Genomic DNA, 24,062 nt, shown 5'->3' on the forward strand with positions numbered 1-24,062 from the left:
CTAGCTTTAGTTTACAATTGTTAAAACATTTAAAAAACAGAGAACAATACAGAAAACACAAAAACAGCATAAGACAAGGGACTACAATGGCAGAGGGGAACAGAAAGGAAGAAAGGAGCATCAGTTGCTCTCCCCAAGGAACTTTAAGGGTGGGACCCATTTGAATTTCAGGGGGGGAGGGAACCTCATTCCAAAGGGCAGGCGCTGCTACAGAGAAGGTCGTTTCTGGGGTCCCAAAAGATGGTATTGTTTAACAGAAGGAACCCAGAGTATGCCAACCCTGCCAGATTGAACCGGTCAGGCAGATACTATGGGAGACAGGTGGTCCCTCAAGTAACCAGGCCCTTTGCCATGCAGGGTAGTGCCCAGCACCTTGAATTGCACCTGGAAGCAAACTGGCAACCAGTGCAACTTGCAAAGCAGAGGAGTTACGTGGGCATATCGAGGCGTACCCATCACTGCCTGTGACGCTGCATTCTGGACCAGCTGAAGCTTGTGGGTGGACTTCAAGGGCAGCCCTTGACCATAGCAATGGTTTGGTAGAGACAAAGCTTTGAAGCAGAGCTACTGTATTTAGGCCTCATAAGTGGGATGCAATTGTTATGGAGGGTGGACTGGTTGCTTTGAGCTGCTGCATGTTTTCAGACAAGACAGCATCACTTCACTCACTTCAAAAGTAGCAAGCAAGCCCTGATGCACTTTGGGAATTCTCTATTTATTTTGCAGAATCCTGACCTGAATATACCCAAAAGGGACAGAGAAATTCCTTCAATGGCAACTGTACATGATTCACTTTTACTCCAACATTTTCTTTGAAAACTCCCTTACAGAAAATAAATATACCAAATGTGTTGCCTTCTCCTTCTCTTCCTCGCCACAAGGTCTGCTTTATATTTTTTATTGTCTGTTTTGACCTTGAATCCCACACATTTTGCCTTGCATGCATATCCTGAACTGCATCATCTTGAGCTGCAGGAAAGTGATTTGCAAGGCTGAACAAATGCTTGCCCAAAAGAACCAAAACCTCCTTTGGCAAAAGTTGATGGAATTTTCTCTGAGATACTAGTTTTCAAAATGCAAGCAGACAGCAAGATGCAGTACTAAATACTGCAGCCCAGGATAGGGTTTATTTTAATGTATTTGTCCCAGAATCCCGTATCTTTTTTTTTTTTTTGAATCAGTGGGATTCAAGGCCCCATGCAACTGAAGGTTTTAGAACAGTGTTTTTCAACCCTGGTTACTCTAAGCAGTGTGGACTCCAACTCCCAGAATTCCCCAGCCAGCATTCTGGGAGTTGAAGTCCATACATCTTAAAGTGGCCAAGGTTGAAAAACACTGTTTTAGAGCAATGTAAGTAAGTTGATCTTGCACTAACTCAGCTGATGTTTAGTTCTGAAAGGGCTTAAATACATGGAAAATTGTCAGGAAGCAAGCAAGTCAAGGAAAAATCTAATCTTTTCTTTTTTCAAAGAAAAATATTTTTGTAAAGGAGGGCTGGCCGCTCCTGCTAATGCTTGATTCTGCACCGAATCAAACTGTTAGTTCAGGTGGCATCTGGAATCAGCTCAAACTCTGTTTAACGTTTGCTTTGCACTCTTATGCTAGGATTTGCCTCAAACATTTCATATCATATTCCCCTCCAACACATCGTTTAGGCTGTTAAAACTAGGGAAAACTTGGAAAGAGGTTTTCTTTCTTTCTTTCTTTCTTTTTTTTGAGAAGTGCAAAGACCCCCAAAAAAGCAGGGAAGAAAACAACCTTGAGTTGGCTTTGCCTGCTACATAACTAGCAACCATGAAATACAACAAGATTTACAAGGTTCAGGGAGGGGAGCTGTTATTTAATCAGCAATGATTCATTTGGGAGAAAAAAACCAGAACATATTAAGGGTGGATGAAGAAAAGAAAGTGTGCAGAACAAAAACAAACAGCAAACCTTTTGTTTTTTATTCCTCCTGCTGGCTTAAAAGGAACCAAGAGAACTCCATGGTAGAGAGACAAAGACCATGCTAAAATATCTGATTCGGAGAGAGTATATGCAAGCAGGTAAGTCAGAAGAGCCACTGAGATGTTCCTCAAGTTTGGGTGAGAATCAGATTTGAGGATATCTCTCTATCAATACCTACGCATGTCGGTTTTTCTGCACTATTTGTATCCTACAGTAGACAGTACGGCTGTGCAGGGTTTTGGAGTACTTCAGACTGCCTGGGGCATGCAGACAACCCCTGTCTGCAACCCTTTCAACCAAATGCGTCTTTTCACCAGGATCACTGTGGAAGGCAGCTGTGCAGTCCTGGGAAAAGGTGCAGCTGCTGAAGGAGCTGCAGACAAGTTCTTGGTGGGAGTCTCTGCATGCCCCAAAACATTTTTCCCCTTTCAAATCCAAAGCACTGCACAGCCCTAAGAGAGAGTACAGATCACGTACATCAGGCAATATACATTGTACAGGTCACTATGCAAATAGGATCTCATGCACAGGATTTTGGAGGAAAACCTTTTTTCTTCATGCATTCATTTCTACGCAGGTATTTGAACCAAGCAAGAAATACATGATAGGCTCACTGCTACAAATCGAATCAAACACATCTCAATCAATCTGGATCCTTTTGGCACACAGGCACAGGCCTTTTAATAGTCTGAATCAGTCCAAATCAAATACAGCTGGGTCCAGTGGGGCAATTTGTTCCAAATAATTCAGATATTCGGTTTGAATGTTCAGGCTGCATCAGACCTCGTCCATCTACCCCTGTCTTCAAATTCATTAAGGCTCAGCCCATGGAAACAATTAATTCTATTGTTTATTTAGACAGGGAACCAAAACAGGGATAAGAAGAAAAGAACTGCTTATGCAGGCAAAGCTTTATGGCCACAATTCCTGCTAATTAAAAATAAATTAATCATGAATAGAAATTAATTTTATTAATTATATTAAGGCTGATATGGATCTAAGCCTTAAATTTACAACTCAAATGTTCTAATCAATCTCCCTGCCACAGACACACATCAAGAGACAAATGAAATCATAATTTGATTGCATTTTTATACTCATGTCCCTTAATCTACAGAATAACAGAACAATATGAGCTGAAATCTGATCTATGCAAGACAAACAAACCCCCTAAAATCCATAGATTTAAGCAACATGTGTAAATTCAGGGAAACATAGGCACAAAATATGGTACATTTTAAAACTTTTCTGAGTAAATACATGTATCAGGAAAAGCCTAAATAAAAGTGCAGCATCAGAGGAAACACACATGCACATGACTGAACTTGGTTCTTCTAATTCACCAAACTGGAAAATAAAATTTCACAGATTTGCTACCTATATTCTGATGCATTAAATGAAAAATGCCATTTTTAATTGTTCTTTTGAAACTGATGTTCACCTGCCTCATCCTAGACTGTAGTTTTGATCAACAGTACCCAGTGAAGTTAACAGCAGAGGGCAGTCGAGGAGCTTATAGGATAACGTAAGTAGTATCTTTTTTCCCATCCATCAAGGCCACATTCAGAAACAGAAGCACCATGAGAAATATTTTGTTCAAAGACTGAATCTCTCTCACAGCATGTAGACTGAATGGCACTGTTGTCTTAGACAGTAAAACCAGCCAAATAGAACCTCATGCTTTGAGAGACAAAATATGTTAAAACGTGCCTTTAAGTGCTTCTTCTGCAATTAATCTTGAAAGAATACAGTTCACAGCACATTTGTTTGATGCACTCAATATATAATCAGATGCTTTAAAATCTTAAACAAGAAACAACTGCCCTGTTACTTCCCTGGATTCAAAGTATTTCATTCATTTCTCTGCTTCTTGTAGAAACATTAATTAGAAATCAACTGTTATGTATAGATTTTGACACAATTCAAGCTCATGCATCTTTCCTTGTGAATCTGGTCACATAATTCCAGAAATGCCTCCACTGGCGTTATGAGCTACTGAACTGCCACCATCTTGAAATGAAGTCAATAGGGGAGACTCTGATTGCCAGAAAAAATAGTTGTACACCAAATCCCTTAGAGAAGTATTATTCTGACCACTGAAACAGACCGTGCAATGTCTAACTTTTACATAAGAGAAGAGAAAAGAAAATTCTTGGTCAATAGACAGGCACTATCCAATAAGTGTTTTTGCACTGGTGCCCAGTACTGTTTTCTTTTTGGTCTTTCTAACACAGAGCTTGTAGCCTTAGGGAAATTTCTGAAGCCAGTCTGCCTAGAAGTATATTGAATGTAGCCTTTGTCACTTTTAACCATGTCATCTGATGTAAAGATAAAAGGGCCTGAAAAGTAACATGGAAAAATAGGATTTGGGTTGTTTGTTTCTTTTTCTTTTGGTCTTTCTCCTGAAAAAACTGGAAAAAGAAAAATATATTATGAAACATTTCTTAATATTTTCTTCTCAAAAATAATCTACCAAATGGCTTAATATTTGGAAATTCTCACACTAAACGAAATAATCTAATGTGAAAGGGTTGAAAAGCTTCTTTCAAATACATGCAAAAACTTCTTAAATTCAGTTTTTCAGAAGTTCATAAAAATGAAAGTTCTGAAGTAGAACTATTGGTACTACTTCAGAGAGATTATTCTTCTATTTATACAATTAAATTATTCATATTTAAATCATTTTATTAGGATATATGGGAAATCATCTGGTATATGAAAATCAAGCACTACACTAAGTATGATTCTCAAAGACCGAATGCTCATTCAGATAAAGGTCCCGTTTAAACCTCATGATTATGCTAAATTAAGATGAAATCCAAATGAGAAAATAGCAAGGCAATCCTTCTTTGGAAAACCTGGGCAAAAGGTTGAATACGCATCATAGACAGTAGGCTCAGATTATGAACTTTGGTTATTTGAGAAGATCTAATACCAGCATCATTCCTGCCCTCCCCCACCCCAATGTAGTTAATTAAAACAAGTATTCATATCTAGAAATTAGGTGAACTCAATCAGAATCACCCTAGCTAAAGAAGATTTAACTTTTTTTTTAAACAAAAGACAGTATATAAATTGTAAAATTATAGAGACGCAGAAGTCCAGTACACAAATATTAATGGAAGATGGCCTTGGAATCTATGTATCATATTTCAACAAACTTAAAATTACACTTGCAGTAATAAAAATGTTATTCCATATGCACTAGATCATGAGGTCAAAATAAAACATTGGTTCATATAAAGAGACCTTATATGGTAGCTCCCTTTTGGATGGATGTTATTTCATATATTTTGTGTTTTATTTTGCTTCAGGATTTTTTTGTGTGGTTCACTGTTTTTCAACAGATGTCTACGTCCTTTTGAATTATATACCAGCACTATGGAAATTATCAGGAAATATTGTGCGTGTTTGTAGTCAAAGAGCAATTGATACTGCAAGGTTGGAAGAATACCCATTCTTATCAATTCTGTAATGGCCTGGAAAGTTCAGTTCTCTAAAATACTCACCCGAAAGAGTCTCAATATCTCTGAGATAAGAAAGTACAGGATACGGTCAAGTGACTACTACCTCAAAAGTACTATTTATAACTAATATTCATTACTGTATTTTTAAAAATGCCAGCCACTATTTACTCACGTTCTGCAAAAATTTATACCAGTAAAAGGTCACATTTAGTGGTTTAATTTAAAGAAATTATCATGAACAGAGGGGGCAAAAACACAAGGGAATCACAAAATACAAGATATGTTTACTTGTCCTTTAACATTTGACAAACCAAGGCATTATTTTTATTGATGAGGTGCTGATGCCTCAGAGATGATCTCTCTTCCCCAAGGAAAGGCAGACAAAGAGCAGAAGAGCAGAGAGACAATCAGGAAATTGGCAGTCTGGTGAATGCAATCTCAGAGGCCAGAAGAACTTAAAAAAAATAGTATCCAACCAAGTTGTCAAGTTGAGGAAGGAATAAAAGCATAATTTAAAACATCCTGGAAGGAAATTAACATCATTCATTCAGGCTAACACAATAATGTAAGAGGTTTACCAAGAGGGCCAATTTGGGAAGAGCAGAAAGATACTTACGGTACCAGGCCTAGGATATGGAATTCGTCCATCATATTGAACCCAGCGATGGTCCACACTTTCTTTATGGGCATAATAGCCGCTGAAAACCGCTCTGATGTCAGCCATGCTGTACACACAAATTGCTGAGCCCTTGAATACAGAACTGGAAAGGACACAGGCATGTCATTGATCCTGTTCAATATAGGCCTGGAAGTACTACTCATTTCAAAGACAGGTGACAGATCATGCATGAAGTATTTTTTAGAAGCTTCTCAAAGAACAGATTATTAATGGCAGGCAAGTTTCCTTGAAAGGCAGGTTATTAAGCATCATTGATTGTTCCCCCTGAAATTTCAACTGCAAGGGATTGTTGGGAATGTTCCACCAATGTCTCTCAGCACAAATTAAGCAATGGTTAAGTTGGATTTCCCAATATACCTTTTGTTACTAAAGAAATCTCCCAAAGTCGGCACCCTCCATTTAGTGAAACTGAATTGTCATATAGGGCGTATAAGAGTGTCTATAGGAAATAATGGACATGGAAGTGTTTTATGAGGGAAAGAAGCATGAAAACATTGATCTAAATCATTACAGTTCAAAATCTATATTTGATTTTTCAAATTCCCAAGTCCATTGAGAATTCAAAAATTAAAATAAGGATTTGGAACTATCAGTCCACACAATGAACATTCCTACTTTCAGCTATCAATCCCAGAGAGACCTGTTTGTCAGGACCTACACCACTTTAAAGGAGATATAATTCTAAGGAACCTTGTTCTCTCACTGAGTCTTTTCTCAGAATGACCCTGTTCAAGTAGTCTTTGAAGAGAAGTTTGGAATAATACTTTACTAAGCACTGTTCCCACCAGAACTTTCATTTTTCTTAGGTACATATCAGAAGCCAGTACCTGATAACTCTTCTGAAGGCCTAAAAATGTTGGATTTTAATCACTACACCCCTCACTGAAAATACTTTCTGTTAAATTTTGCAGAACAGAAAAGAATATAGCATGAGAGCTGATTAAAAATACTGTACAGAATCCCAGGGCTGCATTGGGATTATATGCTGTATTTTTTCATGCCTTTCTCCCGAGGTGCTCAGAACTGCATCTGAGCCTCAGAAATGTCTGAGAGGAACCTTAGGCTAAGAGCACATGCCTTGTCCAAGCCCACACAAAGAGTTTCATAGGTGGGGATTGGATAGGAATTTTGATTTCCCCAAACCAAAGCCAACACTCTCATCCCTAGACCAGTTGCCTCTCACAATGTGGCGCTGGGCAAGTCACCAATTCTCTGCCTCTCCCCTCCTTCTAGAGCTGTTGTAAAAAGGTAAAATAACATTTATTGTAATTCAATCTGTAGCCTAATATTTTAGCATAATCCATCAAGGAAATTCCATTAAAAAATTTTTTTTTTGTATAGATTTGGATTTAAGGCCTGAAATATACCTGGTGGTTGTGAAAACTCCATACACCATGGGATTCCTTTCATCTCTTGTGGAAAGTAAGAATATATCTTCTGCAATGGATAACACATTATTTTAAAGCTCAGATTATATGCATTTTATAATATATCATGCAGTGTAATGCTAATACCTCAGAAAAAAAGCTGGCAGAAAGGCGCACATGCACACCCCCAGACACATATACAACATTCTTATTTATTTTATTTTATATTGTTTATTCACAGGATGTACTACTTCTCTGTTTATAATTACTGGTCCACTTTAGTAATTATGCCCCACAAATTTTAACCATTAATCTTTTGCACATGGTAAAAATGTTTGTCTGCCCAAACTCTAAAAGTGCTATATGTTTATGTTTGCAGATACTTTAGGCATATGTATAACATTGCGAAGAATTAAAAATGATTTAAACTTCTAGCATTTTAACTATTGTGCTCCACAAACAGAATTTTATGATTCATCATTACTTTAATCTTGAAATCCCTTTTTCCCTTCTTAGGACTGAAAGAGATATAGTTGGCAAGTAAACATAATGACGTAGCATATGACAAACTATTTTTTCTCTTTTTCCCATACCTGATTAACCCATGAATGTAGATTCACTAAGTGAGTCACAGCTCTAGTTCAAACTATATTGCTGTTTCTAACCTTTATCATAGAAAAAAAAAAGATGAAGAGTTATTTATCACTTTCCTTCATATTCTTTTCTTCCCCAGAAAGCCTTGCACATAGAAATCTTGTGCATCAGGGAGAAAGGTCCAACATTTTTTTGTGATTTGCTACTTTAAAGTTGAATAACACATAACACACATTTATGAGAAGAAATCTAAAGTATATTTTCCATTATTATTTTTCTGTACAAAGTCAAACATATGTTTTATTTGTCAGGATCAAGAATGTGTAAAGGAATTCAAGAATTCTTGATTAGCATTCTTTACAGGCTTTTTAAAAACATTTGTACTCCTTATGAGTTATTTTCTTTTCAAAGTCTACAAAAATTGCAAAAACTATTGCTACTTCTCCTATTTATAAGAAATGTCAATTGTACATTCCATCTTTTTGCCCATATAAGCAGTCTGCTACTGAACTAGAAACAGGCTTTCAGATAAGTTCTGTTTAACAAGATTATTCTATGAATTCTTTCTGTTTCTGTGTGTGTGTGTGTGTGTGTGTGTGTGTGTGTGTGTTTTCCAAACCATGTAAATATATTAATTCTCTTCCAAGGCATCCAGTATCAGGTGCTTCTGAATCCACATTGTTGGGTTCACGGAAGTGTTCACTGTTCAGTTCCATGACTGAAGAAAAGAATCAGCGACAACTGAAATTCACTTACGTAGTTCATCAAAATGTGTATCAGCTCCCTCTGGACCTGGGATGGAGCAAACAAGCCTTGCTTTCAGGAACGTTGTCCACTTGTTGATCAGACTGCGTTGGCCTCCAATGTCATTCTAAAAAATGAGAAAAGCATTTTTTAAAAAAATATATGTTGGTTAAAAGGAAGACTTAAGTCAAGTGAAATAGCTGAAGAGAGCACCAAATAGACCAAATCTATTATGAGAAGCCATGTAGCCCAGGAGGACATCAAGAAGATAGGGAATCTCTGTCCATTTCCTAAAAGGACTGTTCACTTTATTTATTTGATTCCCCCCATCTTCTACTCCAGTAACACAAAAGGTTTAAAGAGCCAACTGTAATTCATTGTAACCTTTCATTAGTACCTACTGGTTGCAGCAACTGATCCACTTTTGTGAAGCACTGCATTTGAGGCTTCAGTTACTACTGGCAATTATGGCCAGGTTCAATTCACCTACAAAACCAGATGCAGCCTGTTTGGCTTTGACTGAGCATATTGAATGAAGACTGCAGCTGCTAAACCATTGGTTTATGGCAGTGTTGTCCAAACTTGGCCACTTTAAGATGAGTGGACTTCAACTCCCAGAATTCCCCATCTACAAACTTCCAGTGAAGGAGAGTCCCCAGCCTCTAAAGGCAGCCTGTTCCATGGCTGACCATCTCTTCCTGATGTTCAACCAAAATCTACCTTGGAATTTAAACTCATCATTTCTTGTCCTGTCTTCTCAACTATTCTAAACAATTCTGCCCCATCTTCTACATGTGATGGTGTCATGCAAGTTTAGCAACTTTTCCAGTTCCAGAAAGCAAAAACAAACAAGAAATCATGCCTTTATTTCTTGGCATTTTATCCCAAAAATTCAGCAATATGATTTTGGAGGGGAATTACCAAAAAAAAAGGCTACAAGTTGTTACTGAAAGGGCAATGCTTATCAGAAGTTACAAACCAACAGGTCTGGTTCAGGGAGTGTGGGCTTTTAGATGTTTCTAGAATATTACTCTCAGAAACAGCTGGTTATGTTGACATGAAGGTGGGACTTGGAAACATCTGGAAAACTATCCACTGGTGACGGTATATTCCATACAAATCTGGGCATGGCTATTCTTGGCAACCCAGCAATGTCATCTTTTCACATATTCTAAACAACAGTACATTAGTAATCAGGAGCCAACTGGGCTATTATGTTCCCATGTTCACTTTTTTAATGTCAGCTACTTCCTTCCCTTTAAAACTGCATTCATGCCCTGGGCGACTGAAGGAAATCAAAAGGCCCTGACTGATCCCTCCCGGAATGCAGGGATATCATTTGGCTGATGAAGTGATAAACCTCCTTTGTGCACCTTTCATGAAGGCAGGAAGTTGTTCCCTTGGCTGAAACAGGTGACCCTATGACTTTGGCTCTCAATCCAGTTTTCTTCTACAGCTGGATCAATTATGACTGAAATGGATTTGTTAGCCTCTTATGTGTCAAAGCCTTGCTACATTTCTAGAGCTTTCTTTTCATTACAAATAACAATTTTATTAGCACGAACTGCTTATTAAACTCTTATACTGTAACAGAATACTTTGCCTTGAAGTGCCTTACTCTGTAATACAAGGAAATAGCTATAAAATCTCTGTTTATCTTTGCACTTGGATCTTAGAAACCTACATAAAGATTGTCAAATGGAAGATAGATCATTTACCTTGAGAGATTGTTTACAGTCAACGGATAATCACAAAAAAAACTGAAGCCTTCTCTTAAACAGAAAAGAGAGTAAGAAGCAATTCAGGGTAATTATATCTCTGAGTATGTTCTCCTAGTAATACATAACAAAGGCTCCTGCGGAACTTTTAAGATTAAGCAAAGTTTGATGAACCAGATTCAAGGTTTTTGCTGCAACAAGTAAAATGGTTACCATTCTGGAAACTATTTCAGTAGAAGGCCTCTTAATAATATTACTCTAGAAAGATATTTAATTATCTTGTAGACCATCTTGTATAAGTACATCATCTCTTTGATCATGTTATAATTTGGCAAAAAATAGCTGCAGTAATTACTTATAGCTTCCTATGGAAAACATGTCACTTCAAGGATATTTTTTTTACAGTTTTATTTAATGTTTCATATGTTTTATATCCATCAACAACCTCAGTGACATCTAGAAACAGATTCCTGTAAAAAGCAGAACACAGGTCTGGAATCCAACATTTCTTTACATTTGCCATACTATACTAAACAGACAGTATTGTATTGCATTGCAATTTTTCTGCAAACAGCTATTTTCCCCTTTGGGAAAGTTTGAATAACAAATTCCTTGTGCACAAAGAAAGGACATATTCAAAGATAAGATGTTTGAAAACTTGCTATTATGTAGTAATGCCAGAAAGAGAGAAAACAAACAGTAAAAAAATTATTAGGTGTGATTGTTATCCATAGATTGATGAATTAGAAAGAATAACAGTGAATTCAGCTCATTATCAATTAATCTGCAATCTAGATAAGAGAAAGTGTTTCTTTGGAGAAAAGGTCTGTGTAAAGACTATAGTTTAACAGAATTTTGCATCCTGGATTCTCAATATCATTAAGAGTTGCAGATGGAGGCCAAAACATTTGTTACATCTTTGAATGACGATCATTTGCATTACTAGGCGCATGGTTTGAAAAAGCCTTGAATCAAGAAATAGTGGATGAACAAGTGCAAGCATGTATTTATAGACTGGCTGTTTAAGTGCTGCCTCTCTCCAAAGCAGGGGGAAAAAAGTCACCAATTATATTTTAAATTATGCAATTACCATAATTTAAATAGACAGAATATATCAACATAGTGCACAAGGCTGCAACCAGATGACCTGTTGACTTGCTGTTGGTTACCCAGTTCCTAGATCAACACCTTCAGTCCTTGTTTTCCCTTCAGAGCTTGACTACCCTTTCAGAAAGGAGAAGCTTTTCCAAAGTAGAGAATTCTTGACACAGGATGGTAGCCAGATATTAGCATGGTACCAGGGCATTGTAAATCTAAGAGGTTTACTTTTACTACAAGTCAACTGGTTACTGTCAAACCTTAACAAATCATAGACATTGTGGAGCATTTGCCCTAGCTAGATTTGCCTGCCCTCAGCAGCTATTGATGGCGATTATCAGAAAATTCCTTTCCATGAGCATCTCTGCCCACATAGCTCCCATGTCATAGGGGAGCTGCCACGTGTTTTACCGCATTGCAATTTTTACAAAGACTAACACGATATATTCATTACGCTCCTCATGAAAGAATACGGAAATGATGACTGATATAACTTCTTTCTCCTGGCAGAGGAGAAGGGTGCTGTTTTAAAAAATGGCCAAATTCTGTCTGGCTGCCGTAAGAATAAGGCAGCAAATATTGTTTAACACAACTCCTCTCATATCTTTAATGTTAACTTTAACCCTAACTTTTTTTTTCTTTCCCTTTTTTCCTTCATTGTTCTTTTGATGAACAATGGGAGATTTTATGTATACTTTAACCTATTTTATATTTATAGAGGCTGGTCTGAGACCATAATGAAGCTTATTCTATGTTTTTTTCAAGGCATTTTTTGTGTGATTACATACAGTACTTAATTCAGTATTAGGACAATTCAGTGATGCCCTCTTGGTAGAGATCACTAAAAGCAAAAGATGATTTTCAATGTTCAAAGCACCTTGTGATGAAAGGCTCTAGCAGTTAACAAAAAAGATGAATATTTCCTGGCTTAATCTCAAGCTACAGGTTTGCACTTAGAGGTCAGTGGCTACACTCCAAACATTCTGCAATAAAAGACAGAAAAGATTTATATTTCCTCTCTAATCAGGCCAGTCCATTCTATCGGATGTACTAAGAACTTCTGGGGGAGGGATGGTGAACTGAAGATGGCTCTGAGAAAGCGGAGCTGATGACTGCAACAAAGAACCAAGGAACCAGTAAGTAGACCAGCTCCTTGGAACCTCTCTGGATGAGGAGAGGACGGGAGATTGCCCACAGTGGTTTTCCATGGTTTGAGTGCCAGGAGAGAAAGGGATTAGCCATCTTGCTCACAACCGCAGCAGAGACTTTTAAAGGACATTAAGTTTGCAAACCTCCCTTTCTAATCTCTTGTGGAAATTGCTCATTAAATTCCCTTTCTAATCACTTGTGGAAAGGGAAAGAACTTCCCTTTCTATTCACTTGTGGAAATTGCTCATTAACTTACTTCTAAGCTATTACAGACCTTCAGAATGACAAGTTTGAAAACTCTGGGTGAGTCTGCCTTTAATCCTGAATGAAAGAAAACTTTAATTATAAGCTTAAGAATTTAAAGAATCTGAAATAAACAGCAAAAAGCTAAATGAGATTTTGATCTTAGAAAGTTATAAATGGACTAAGGGTCCACTTAAAATTGGAATGCTGAAACTTTTACAATAAGATTTTGGAATTAATTATGAAGTACAAACAGCTTCTCATGGGAAATAGATCCTGTTTTGGTTTTTACAAGACACAACATAGATAAATAATTTCATGATTTATCATAAATTGGACACTAGAGGGGACTAAAGATTTTAGGTAGAGGAAAGATATTCAGGCCTGCAAGATGATTATGACAAGAAAAATAGTGAAGGAGACTTCTGAAGAATGGAATCAGAAAATATTAGCCACAGTATCAACAACATCAGTAATGATGTCTGCTTCTATGGATAGACTATGTCCAAAAGATGTTATTGAAGAAATGTCAGATGTCAAATTTTATCTGACACGATTTCTCCAGATTTCTCCAGTCCAGCTTATTGCTGAGCACTAATTGGCTGAGATATCCCTTATCATCTTTATCATTATCACTTATTTATCTTTATCATGCTAAAAAGGCACGTTCTGATTGATTTTCATTTCTCGGCAAGCCCTACGGTCCAGAAGTGCCCACAGAGGTCAAAGCCTGTTCCATTTCCCTTATGCAATTAGAAGACAAGGGAGATGGAAAGTGCCATGACTTGGAAGTGCCTTCTCCCTGGAGGTGCCTTAAAGCAAAGTAGAGCAAATCAGGGGCATCTTTTGCAAGAGATTGTACTGATATTTCTCACAAGACCTAGCGATGTTTTATATGACCTGGCCCAGAGCAACCTTTTTTAGGGGGAGGGGTGGGTGTAGAAAGCTTAAAGACCTGCTGTCAGATCCCCCCGAAATGACAGTTCTGGCAAAGTTTCAAGTGGTGGGGCATTGAGGGCCCCTCCCAGCCTCTGCAGGGGGCATGCTTTTTACAGTGTGGCAAGAGGCCAAATAAGAATTCATTTCATTGCTGCTTTCAATTCACAAGATGAATATAAATGATCTTCATAGTAGGCTCAAACCACACATCCCCTACGGGGAAGAAATGCATCTTCCCCGTTTGCACACAACCAGAAGGAGAAAGGTACGACAGCTTCTATTCTTGCTGCTTCTGCGGTGTCACAAAAAACTAAACAAACCACCACCAACAACAAAACAGCCACACTAACTAGATTTAACAAAGAGTAGTGTGCAGAATATAAAATGTGCACTTTTCAAATCATAAAAAAGAAAAAAGAAAGAACAGATGTCAGAAAAAAAATTTAAGAGAACATCTGCAACTTGCTGGTCCTAAATCTTGCTATAAATAAAGATGACACATATCAAGAAAAAAACAGCCCAAACCAGAACTTTTGGACATCAGTTAAACTGGAAGACATTGGCAAATGCAAATATATTACACTTTAAAAGTAGTAATTATGCTGAACAGCTGTGTAAATCTACCCAGATTACAAGTGGAGTTTCAGTAAGTTGCTTATTAATTAGTGCCTGTGGCAAGGCATGCAAGAAGCGTTGGTCACAGTGAGTTCCTGGCAGAAGCAGCAGGAAATGAGTGGAAATCAAAAGAAAAATAAAAGAAATTGTGACATAAATACCCTCAACTTTTCTCTGCATACCTAACTTAGCTCAGGGTACTGCTAAAAATAAGAAAATAAAAAAAGACAGGTTACAGTATATGAAATATATTAATCAGACTTAATAAGTCCACTGTTAAAAAACATAAAAAGGGGCTTTAATTTTATCGGCCCCATAAAACTGCTGACTTTAAACGCACCATTACTTTTGTGGGTCTTCAGTAACAGTATTTGGCTTTGATGAATTAAACATTGCTTATAATGTTTCCAAGCAAGAACTCCAAGTTCCTATCCCAAAGAAGTTCTGAGATGACCTGAGTTTTGTTAAGAGGATACACTTTTATCATGGTTACGGTTATAACTTATTAAGGCACTGAGTGTTCATTTTTAACTGAATTCTGGCATATGAAGAATGTCTGCATGCCTGCATGCAGACATAAATAGGCTCAAGCAGCAAAAGGCCATCGAATTGATATCAAAGGCCAAAACTGAAAGATAGGTCCCAAGTTTGGGAAGGTTAGTTATGTAAATCTCTTTGGCTGGGAAGAGGGAGGGAGGGAAGATTCAATCAAGGCACTTTATGCAATCTTTTTTGTTATTCTCTAAAAATAACATCTAGATAATTCCTCAACCTGGGTGCCTCCCAGTGACATTGGTCTTCAGCTCTTATTATCTCTACCTAAAACATCCAATTAGGTAAAGCTGATATAAAGGCGGTAGAACTGTTGTAATGCTCTTTACAACTCCTATTAACTGCTGCCAGTATGGCAACTCGAACACCTATGCAATTCCCTGCATGTTGATTAATTGATAATGTGCCATCAAATTAGCGTTGACTCTAGTGACCATGTAGATAGAACTTCTCCAAAGTGATCTATCCCCAACCTGATCCTTTGGGTCTTCCACCTTTCCCATCATTATAGACTTTTCAAGAGAGCTAGTTCTTCACATGATGTGTCTAAAATATGATCATTTGAGCCCAATGATTTATGCCTCATCCAATTGTTTGCTTTCTTGGGTATCCATGGTATTCTCAAGAGTGTTCTCCAACACCTATGTTCAAAAGCATCAATACTCTTGCTTCTAAGAATATCACTGCCTGTGCAGCTCTGATCACTGCAGGTCCAGATGCATCACAGCATCTGAATATCTTTTCCAAGGCCTTCATTGATCCTTTACCAGGTGCTAGTTTGTGGTGTATTTCCTTACTGCTTGTTCCTTTACTGCTGATAGTAAATCCTAAAAGGCAGAAGTTATCTACTCCTTCAGTATCTTCACTGCCAATTCTAAGGCTGTTTGCTGTAGCTGTTGTCATTAGTTTCATCATTTTATATTTAAACTTGGCCCATTTTTACTGTGCTCCTTGACTTTCATTACTAGAGCTTCCAGATCATTTGCATTTCGGGTATTAGAAAAATGTCAACAGCACAACCCAGGTTATTGATGTTTCCTCCACCAATTTTGAAACCACACTTATCTTCTTCTAATCAGGCCTTCCTCAATATATATTCAGTATTTAGGTTGAATACATAAGGATAAAATACACAGCCTTGTCTCACTCTTTTGCCAACCTGGAGCCAGTCTGCTTTGTCATGTTCTGCCTAGACTGTGGCTTCCTGACCTGTGAATAGGTTTTGACCTAATTTAAGATAAGGCAACACCACCTTTTCTTTTCCCCTTTTTCCCCTGATTTTGATGAATTAGATCTGTCTTGCAACTAAAGCCCAAACTTCAGAAATTCTGTAAAAGGAAGAAATTTCATCTTTCCCATTCAAAACATGGTTTTGAATTTTGTTCTTTTTTTGCTTATTTGCAATGAAGCTTTACTTCATAAAGTTGTACAGTTCTATCATTGTTTCATTTGATATACAGATTAAGATTTAACTATTAAAAGTGAATGGCACATTTGTTTCTTGCCCAAACTTAACCCCACCAAAATAATCAGTTTTATTCATTGGGTGCACAGGTTCATGTCATTATTTCAGGGGGTCCATCGTATAGCAAATTTTGAGAATCCCTGGTTTAAATAATAGTATGACAAAGAAATCAAAGCAGAGAAGCACTTGTGTTTGAAATCCATTGACAAGAACAGAACAAACAGAGAATGTTGATGAGCAGTATCACACTATTTTGCACAATGTCAATTATAATAACAACTGGTAACTATGTATATAGAAATTTATATTCTGCTGAGGTTTCAGAAAGACTTTCACCACCAGGAACTGAGCTTGACCCTTCAAGTAACACAATGAACAACATAATGCCAACAACACCTTAAGGGAAACATGGATAAAGGCAACAATTTTGCCTGAATGAACCATCTGGACCTTTCATAGTTGTCTCATTAACTGTCTCATTAACCAGCCCTGGGTGAAAAGGTGTAAGTTATTCAGGAACAAGAAGAGACCTAGTTTCAGTTCCAATGGCATGTTGTTCCATAGTAAAACTTATTCAACTTACCATAGGTACCTATTAAATTCATCTAAAGATTTAAATCAATCCAAATCTGTGTAGCTCAATCAAAGTTAATAGCACAGGGAGTTTTCACCTTGCAGCTGAAAACCAAGAGACACCATGACATGGAGGCTTCTGGTAATAAAACAGTACTGAATAGTCCACCTAAAAGGGCAAGTTCCTGTGGATATCAGCCTCAGTTCAAGAAAATGATACTTCTCTGGGTTTTTTTTTTTTTTTCATGAGCTAGGCAATTCTATCTGGACATCAATATCTTTTAGAAACTTGCTCATTTCTTGCTGAAATTGTCTACAACAAATATCAAGGAAAAATTGGAAATGTTCAGTCACATGAAGCATTCTAAGGAAAATCAAATGTCTCTGTCTTTTAAGCTTATAAACATGTTCAGATATTCTTAAGTCTGCCAAACTTCCCATGAGAAGATCCATTTCCTCCTCCTTCCTTCAAGAATAATCAGACATTTGTGACACCTTAGCAGACAACAGCACCAAGCTGGTAGTGTCTGTATTCAGAAGCTCAGCACTAAATCTAGAGTTGAACGCCAGCCTGGGAAGTCAAAGCACAACGCAGAAGAAGGCAGTGGCCTGCCACTATCTAACTGTTGCCAAGAATGCTGCATGGACATGTCTGTCAGATCCTCAGGACTTGAGCTTGGCTTAAAAGAGGCTATGCAAGACCAAATGTGATAGATGCGTGACTTGATGAGCACTGAAGGCAGACAGATATAAATGAAAACAGAGATTAAACTCTGTTGATTGCTGCTGTGAAATGACGCATACATTTTATCTGTGCAAATAACATCTTAGATCAAAAAAGCAAGAATATATATGCATGGAACAAAGGTATGACAGCTAAATATTACTGGATATAATTCAACTGCACAATTTCTATGCAGAAAACCAGTCTTCCCCAATTTAGTGCCCTCGAGATGAGTCAGGGCTGCAACTTAAATTGCATACCTCTTTCATGAGTCACTGTAGTTAATCTTACATAATTCCTCTGCCAAATGAACCCAATCAGGCAAGTATCTATCAGTTTGATAAACAGCCTAAGAGCCAGATGGACAAAAAGATATGTGTGTGTATTCATTTTATTTATTTTTTTAAAAAATAAAAGTCTTAAATATTCATGACTGTCCAAAAGTATGAAAATACTAAAACTGTGTTGGGGGGGGGGGGAAGGAAAAGTGAAAGTGCAGAGAGAGAGAACAAAAGAATCAGCTTAAGTTTCGAACACTTTATGCATCCATGAGAGGGAAAGTTGGATTAGAGGAAAAGTGTGCTGCAAAATTTTAAATAGTTAAGATTTGGGGATATTGTAGAAGGGAGAAAAAAAATCTTCAAAACCTCTGCTTGGTATGAAGAAGGAAAAAATATCTTCAAGTTGATGTCTGTTAAGACAAACACAGGAGGAAATCAGCTTGTACTTGTTAGCCCTGTGAGACCAGACAAGAAGCACAACCAGGAGTACTAGCTGTATTTTTATTGTACAGTTACACTGACAGAATCTTGCAAGACTGAAAGCATTTCTCCATCCTTTCCTTTTACTCTCTGGAAAACTAGGGAGGGTCCCTTCTGAAATGTTTCTCACACCCTCCCTCCTTCTGGGGGCTGAGATACCTTTTACATGCTGGTTGTCCAATCTGCAGCTCTACCTCCTGTCTCCCAGGGTCATTCCTGCAGTATGGTATGGAATCAAATTTCCCCTCCTGTTAGTCCAGTAATAGACTACTTGTCCCAACTGGCATGCCTTCTAAGTGTGTAGATTTCAACTCCCAGAATTCCACAGCTAACATGACTATTGCTGAGAATTCTGGAAATTGAAGTCCCCACATATGGAAGGTGCCCAGGTTGGAGAAGCTGGATTATGTCGACAGGCAGTGATCCTCCCATGTTTCAAGCAGAAATATTTTTATTTACACACACACACACACACACACACACACTCATTTTTCTCTTTCACCCCTTAATAAAATCTCCTCTTCATATTCTCTTCAAATCTCCCATTGGGGGGAGATGGGCGGCCGAAAAATTTAATTAATTAAATAAATAAGTAAATAAATAAATAAATATTCTTGGGGGGGTGGAAAGGGCCTTGCAGGACTTCCCTTTTGAGCAGTGCACTTATATGGCCCCCAGATTTTAGGATGTATTTCACCCTCTCCTATTCAAATCAATGGGACATTAAGCTTTTCAGAAAGGCTGGTTCATGTCCATAGAGATATGAAACCATTCTCAACCCGTGAAAGCTTGAAACTAGTATATTGCAAGAGGCACCAAACACTGTTGAGTCCACATTCTGGGACTGGACTCTTCCTGATGGCATCCATGATGGGAAAAAACAAGTTTTCTAAGTCAAGTGCTAACATCTGGCAAATCTGTACAGGATGTTTCTTACTTTGGCTGTTTACTGAACCACAGATATGGAAATGACCATTTGCTTTTTTTAATAGCAACCCTCAATTGACTTAATTGATATAAAACATTAATTTAGAAGTCTGATAGTCCACAAGGTGCTCTTTCTAAAAGCCTGTGGGAACAGAGACCAGAAAACATGCTTGTTTGGCAACCAGACACAAGTATTATCTGGTAGTGTAGTCTTCAAAGAGTTGGTTTTGGATCAACAAGCAGGGAACAAAAGAATTTAAAAACTATGATCCTGGCAGCCTACTCTGTGTCTGGGCCAGATCACCAAAAAGTGGAAATGGCTTGAAAGCAGAAGAAAGCATAACAGGGTAAAAATTCCCAGAATGTTCTTCTTTCCCATTATAGGCCAGACTGGAAATTATTGGGGTGAAGGGAAGCAAAGCTGATGAGACTTGGGGCAGTGAAAAACAAGGGCAGTGTGCAGTCCTTTTGATCTGAAGAGAAAAAGATGTTTCAGGAAATGGAGAAGCACTGAAGTAGTGCATGCTTGCAACTCCTTAAATCACCTACATCTCTCATATGTAGCACCATGTCAATGTCCCCATTTGCTCTGGAGCACCTCTGTGAATCTGAAGCACTGGGCAGCCCTCATGCAGAGTGCAGGATGAAAAGAACAAGACTTTTTCCTTTTCTCTACATCCTTTACTCTCCCACCTTGATTCCTGTGAATGATCCCCCAAACTGGAATATTGCTAATAATTTTAACATTTTCTTCAGTTGGCATTGCAAAAGTATATGTTTGTGTATGGCACATCATGTTTTGTTTTTTGATTCATATCATCATAGAATCAGAGAGTCGGGATACACCTCAGAGGACATCTAGTCCAACCCCACATGCAGTTAGAGGAACTGCTATCATACTTGGAGCAGATGGCTATCCAGCCCTCTGTTTGAAGACCCTCAGTGAAGAGTGACATACCACTTCATGAGAGCCTGCTACACTGTGTTCACAGCTCTTACCATCTGGATGTTCCTTCTAATATCTAACCTGAATCTACTTCCCTTTAATATCAACCCTTGGGACTGCCCTCTAGCATCCTAGAGAACGAGTCCATTCCCTCCTCTAAATGGCAACTCTTTAAATATCTGAAAACTGCCATTCTTTCTGCCCTCTATGTTCTTTCCTGCAGGCTAAACATACCCAGTTCAATTGGCCTTCCCCACCATCTTGGTAGCCATACCCTTGGTAAGGAATAATTTATTCCTTTGATTATTGTCCCCTCTAAAAGCAATGCTGTCTCTGGAATCTAACACAAAGCCCCTATGTAATCTGATGATATGGGAAGAGGCCTCACAGCCAGGGCACTGGATATTTCCACTCAAAGTGTAGAGAGCATTCTTGCTGGGAAATCTGGCAGAAATAATCTTGACACTTCTGGAGGACACCAAACTGAAGATGGTGGGTCTAAATCTCAGTCAAGAAACTACAAGAACTTATCAATGCAATATGTGAGACAAAACAAAGTGTTCTCATATTGTTTGTGATTTTATTATCATGGCCATTATCATTATAAGGGCATAATGATAATGAAGTGAAGAGGACATCTCAGGGTTAGATTAAAAAGGAAAAAGAATCTCAGCTTCCATTAAGATCAGTTTTCTTTTTAGAAGGAGGAAAGAGCCACTGAATTGAAAATACTGAAGATAACTGCATTTCCTTGGATATATTAAAGTTCCAGGAATAGATCTTCAAGTGAATTAAATGGAATACATCCTGCTGTTTGGAAATTGCATTTTTAATATATTAGGATTTAGCATTATAATGCTGGAGGAACTTGAGATGTCTTTGTAAATGCACAATGGCACACAAGGATCTCAATTTATCTTTCACAGGATCAAGATCCAACTCTGGTATTGAATGCTGTGCTTCATGTCAGACTCATCTGATAAGACAGCCCCTTCTGCAAACAACACAACCCAAGCAATAGCTCTTTTGGCATTTAGCAAAGCCTTCCTCAGCAATAATATTAAACAGGACTCACCACATTTGAAGGCACACAAGGCTGGAATCATCAGTTGTGTTGGGTTTGCTAATGTGTTTATTTCTATGCATGCTGAGAATTGCAACAGATCTTTTGGCAGAAACTTTCCTCTGCTTTGCTTGGGCTTTGCCTTGGACATGGGAGCAAGCAGCTAAACCAGAGATGGACAACCAGAAGACCAAACTTAGCATTTCTTCATTTAGTTGAACTAAGTTACGCCTGAGCTAATGCATTACAGTTCTCATCTGTCCTCAACTCAAAATCATTACTGCTGGTTTCCAGGAATAACAGTTTGAAGAAGACTCCAAGGGCCATGAAAAGGGGATTTGGGGATCCAGGGACATCAGCAAGGGGTGGAGGAGTCAAAAGAGTTAAGATGGTGGTCACAACCACATGACCTAAGCTCCACCTTTTTTTTTTTTTTACACACATGTAAATTTCTGTGTGCGATAGCAGGCAGGCAGGCAGGGAGGCAGGTGCATGATTCTCTGTGAACTAATTGAAATACAGGAATTCAGTTTGATCTGATCTGATGTGCAATCCCTGGATTAATGCACCAAATGGAAAGTAATTAATAGTCTACTGAGTTTTATGTTTCCTGATGTTAGAAGACACATACTTGCTAATCATAGTCAGTTTTCACACACACACGCATACAAATGCACATTTTTGAAATAGTGTTCGATAAATGAATGTTTAGAAAAAAATACATGTTTAAAGTAGAATTTAAAATGAGAATATTTAAGCAGCTTTGTTACTTTTAAAAGAATCACAAATTTATGTAGACACTGGATAGAATGGATTTTAGAAAACTGAAATAGAAATGTGTCAACTTGATAGAAATGTAGTAGTTAATGATTTTAGACATTCACAACTCAGTGATACTCTATGATACCACGTATGCATATTTGCCCTTTAAATCTGAGCCCTTTGCATAGAAAACTCCTTTGGTTTTCTATTTTGTATGCCTATTCTCCCACAGTATATTTAAATAAAATGCAAAAGCAAAGGTTTAAACTGCATTTCACTTGATATTAGTGGGAACATTCTAGTTTTTCCCAAGCAAAATAAGAAATGTCAGCTACTGCAGATAAGCTACTGATAACTACTACTACTACTTTTTTTATTTAAAAAAAAAAAGCCAAATATCAAAAATGCCATTTGTCATGACAAAGTACGCATTTCAGTCTGATTGTGAACACTGAAAGCACTTCCTCTCAATTTATAACTCTATCCCCTGGTGATATGCAGAATGAAAAATGACGTTAACCCAAATTAGGGCTTGTGCATGAGTGCATGTGGGCAGGGAGATGAAATATACATGAATACAGTAATTGAAACAAAGTATAAAACATAGACACTTGAAATGAAGAAAATGCAAGAAAGCATAACCAGAAATTTGTGACCTCAGACTGCTTGGGGAGGATGAACCTATTGGCAAAAAATTTATCTGAAGAGGCAGGATCCCTTCAGCCCTTATGGCAAATTGGTTAAATCATTTATCTGTTTCTCCTGAATTCTCAGAGCTTTAGTTCTGCTTCTTCTCAGATGAATGAACTGCCTCCCACCCACACAACTGCAAATCATTACCCAGCCTGTTAGGTCGGAGGAGGCATCTCTCTGAGGCTGTGGGGAATGAGACCAGTCAGAGCAAAAAACATGGCAGTTATACTGGGGGCACACCAGCATTTCACGTTAGCAACAATGATGCCTTGTACATCATGATGTCATTGCACAAATCATGTGCATGATGTGACTGATGCAAAGTACATTAATTCATATTACTTGCATGATGACATCATCACTTGTCCCTCCAAGTCACCCATGCATAAGTGTTAGGTTTGATGAGACCAAAAATGGTTGGAAAACATTCCAAAAAGAGGGTAGCCAATTAACAAAGCCAGAAGGGGCATGTGAATCATTCACACCCTCTAGCAGTTTCTCCACCTTGGTGGACAGAAGTAGGGTACTGCTTTGTGGTTTTGCTTCAGACAGATGTTTCGATCAAAGCTGCAATGAAACAAAAGCCTTTCTTGAAAGTCTGAACAGCCCTAACAGGCTACAGGGAGGAAACAACTAACAAAGAATATTTCAATTAAACTGTCTGATACTGGGCAATTTTAACATTATGTTTACCATTGGTGAGCCTTGCAAGAATCAGACTAATATTTAGCCGGCAGCATCAGAATAGGGACCAAATGTCATGCCTGTTAGCTCTGATTAGTTAAAACAAGCCTATCTCAAACCATAATTTATAAAGATGGCTTGTTTTGATTAATAATAATTATGTTTACCAATACTTTAGGAACTGGACAATTACACTACTCTGCAGTTATTTAAAATGAATGATGTCAGGTATTCTGATGTCAGGTATTCTCAGAAACTTGAATTTCTTTAGCTGGAGATGCCAAAGACTGAAGCAGACAAAGTATATATGCAAAATATTCATTCTGCAAGTCTGTAATTAAACAATGGCTTA

General features: G+C 37.9%; 1 protein-coding gene across 3 annotated transcripts in view; it reads right to left on the bottom strand.

Annotated features, from left to right (window-relative positions):
- SEMA3D (semaphorin 3D) overlaps positions 1 to 24,062 on the bottom strand; it is a 170,902-nt gene that overhangs the window by 40,591 nt on the left and 106,249 nt on the right. For all 3 annotated transcript variants that reach the window (XM_088134825.1, XM_088134823.1, XM_088134824.1), the window contains 3 exons: positions 8,811 to 8,925; positions 7,461 to 7,530; positions 6,031 to 6,175 (listed from right to left, as the gene is read on the bottom strand). In XM_088134825.1, the coding sequence (XP_087990951.1) occupies positions 6,031 to 6,175; positions 7,461 to 7,530; positions 8,811 to 8,925 (330 nt within the window). The remainder of the gene's footprint in view (positions 1 to 6,030; positions 6,176 to 7,460; positions 7,531 to 8,810; positions 8,926 to 24,062) is intronic.

Source organism: Python bivittatus, unplaced genomic scaffold (genome assembly GCF_059951505.1).
Source record: "Python bivittatus isolate LINGU-HERP-01145 unplaced genomic scaffold, Pbiv_v1 ctg000120_np1212, whole genome shotgun sequence".
NCBI classification, from domain to species: Eukaryota; Metazoa; Chordata; class Lepidosauria; order Squamata; family Pythonidae; genus Python; species Python bivittatus.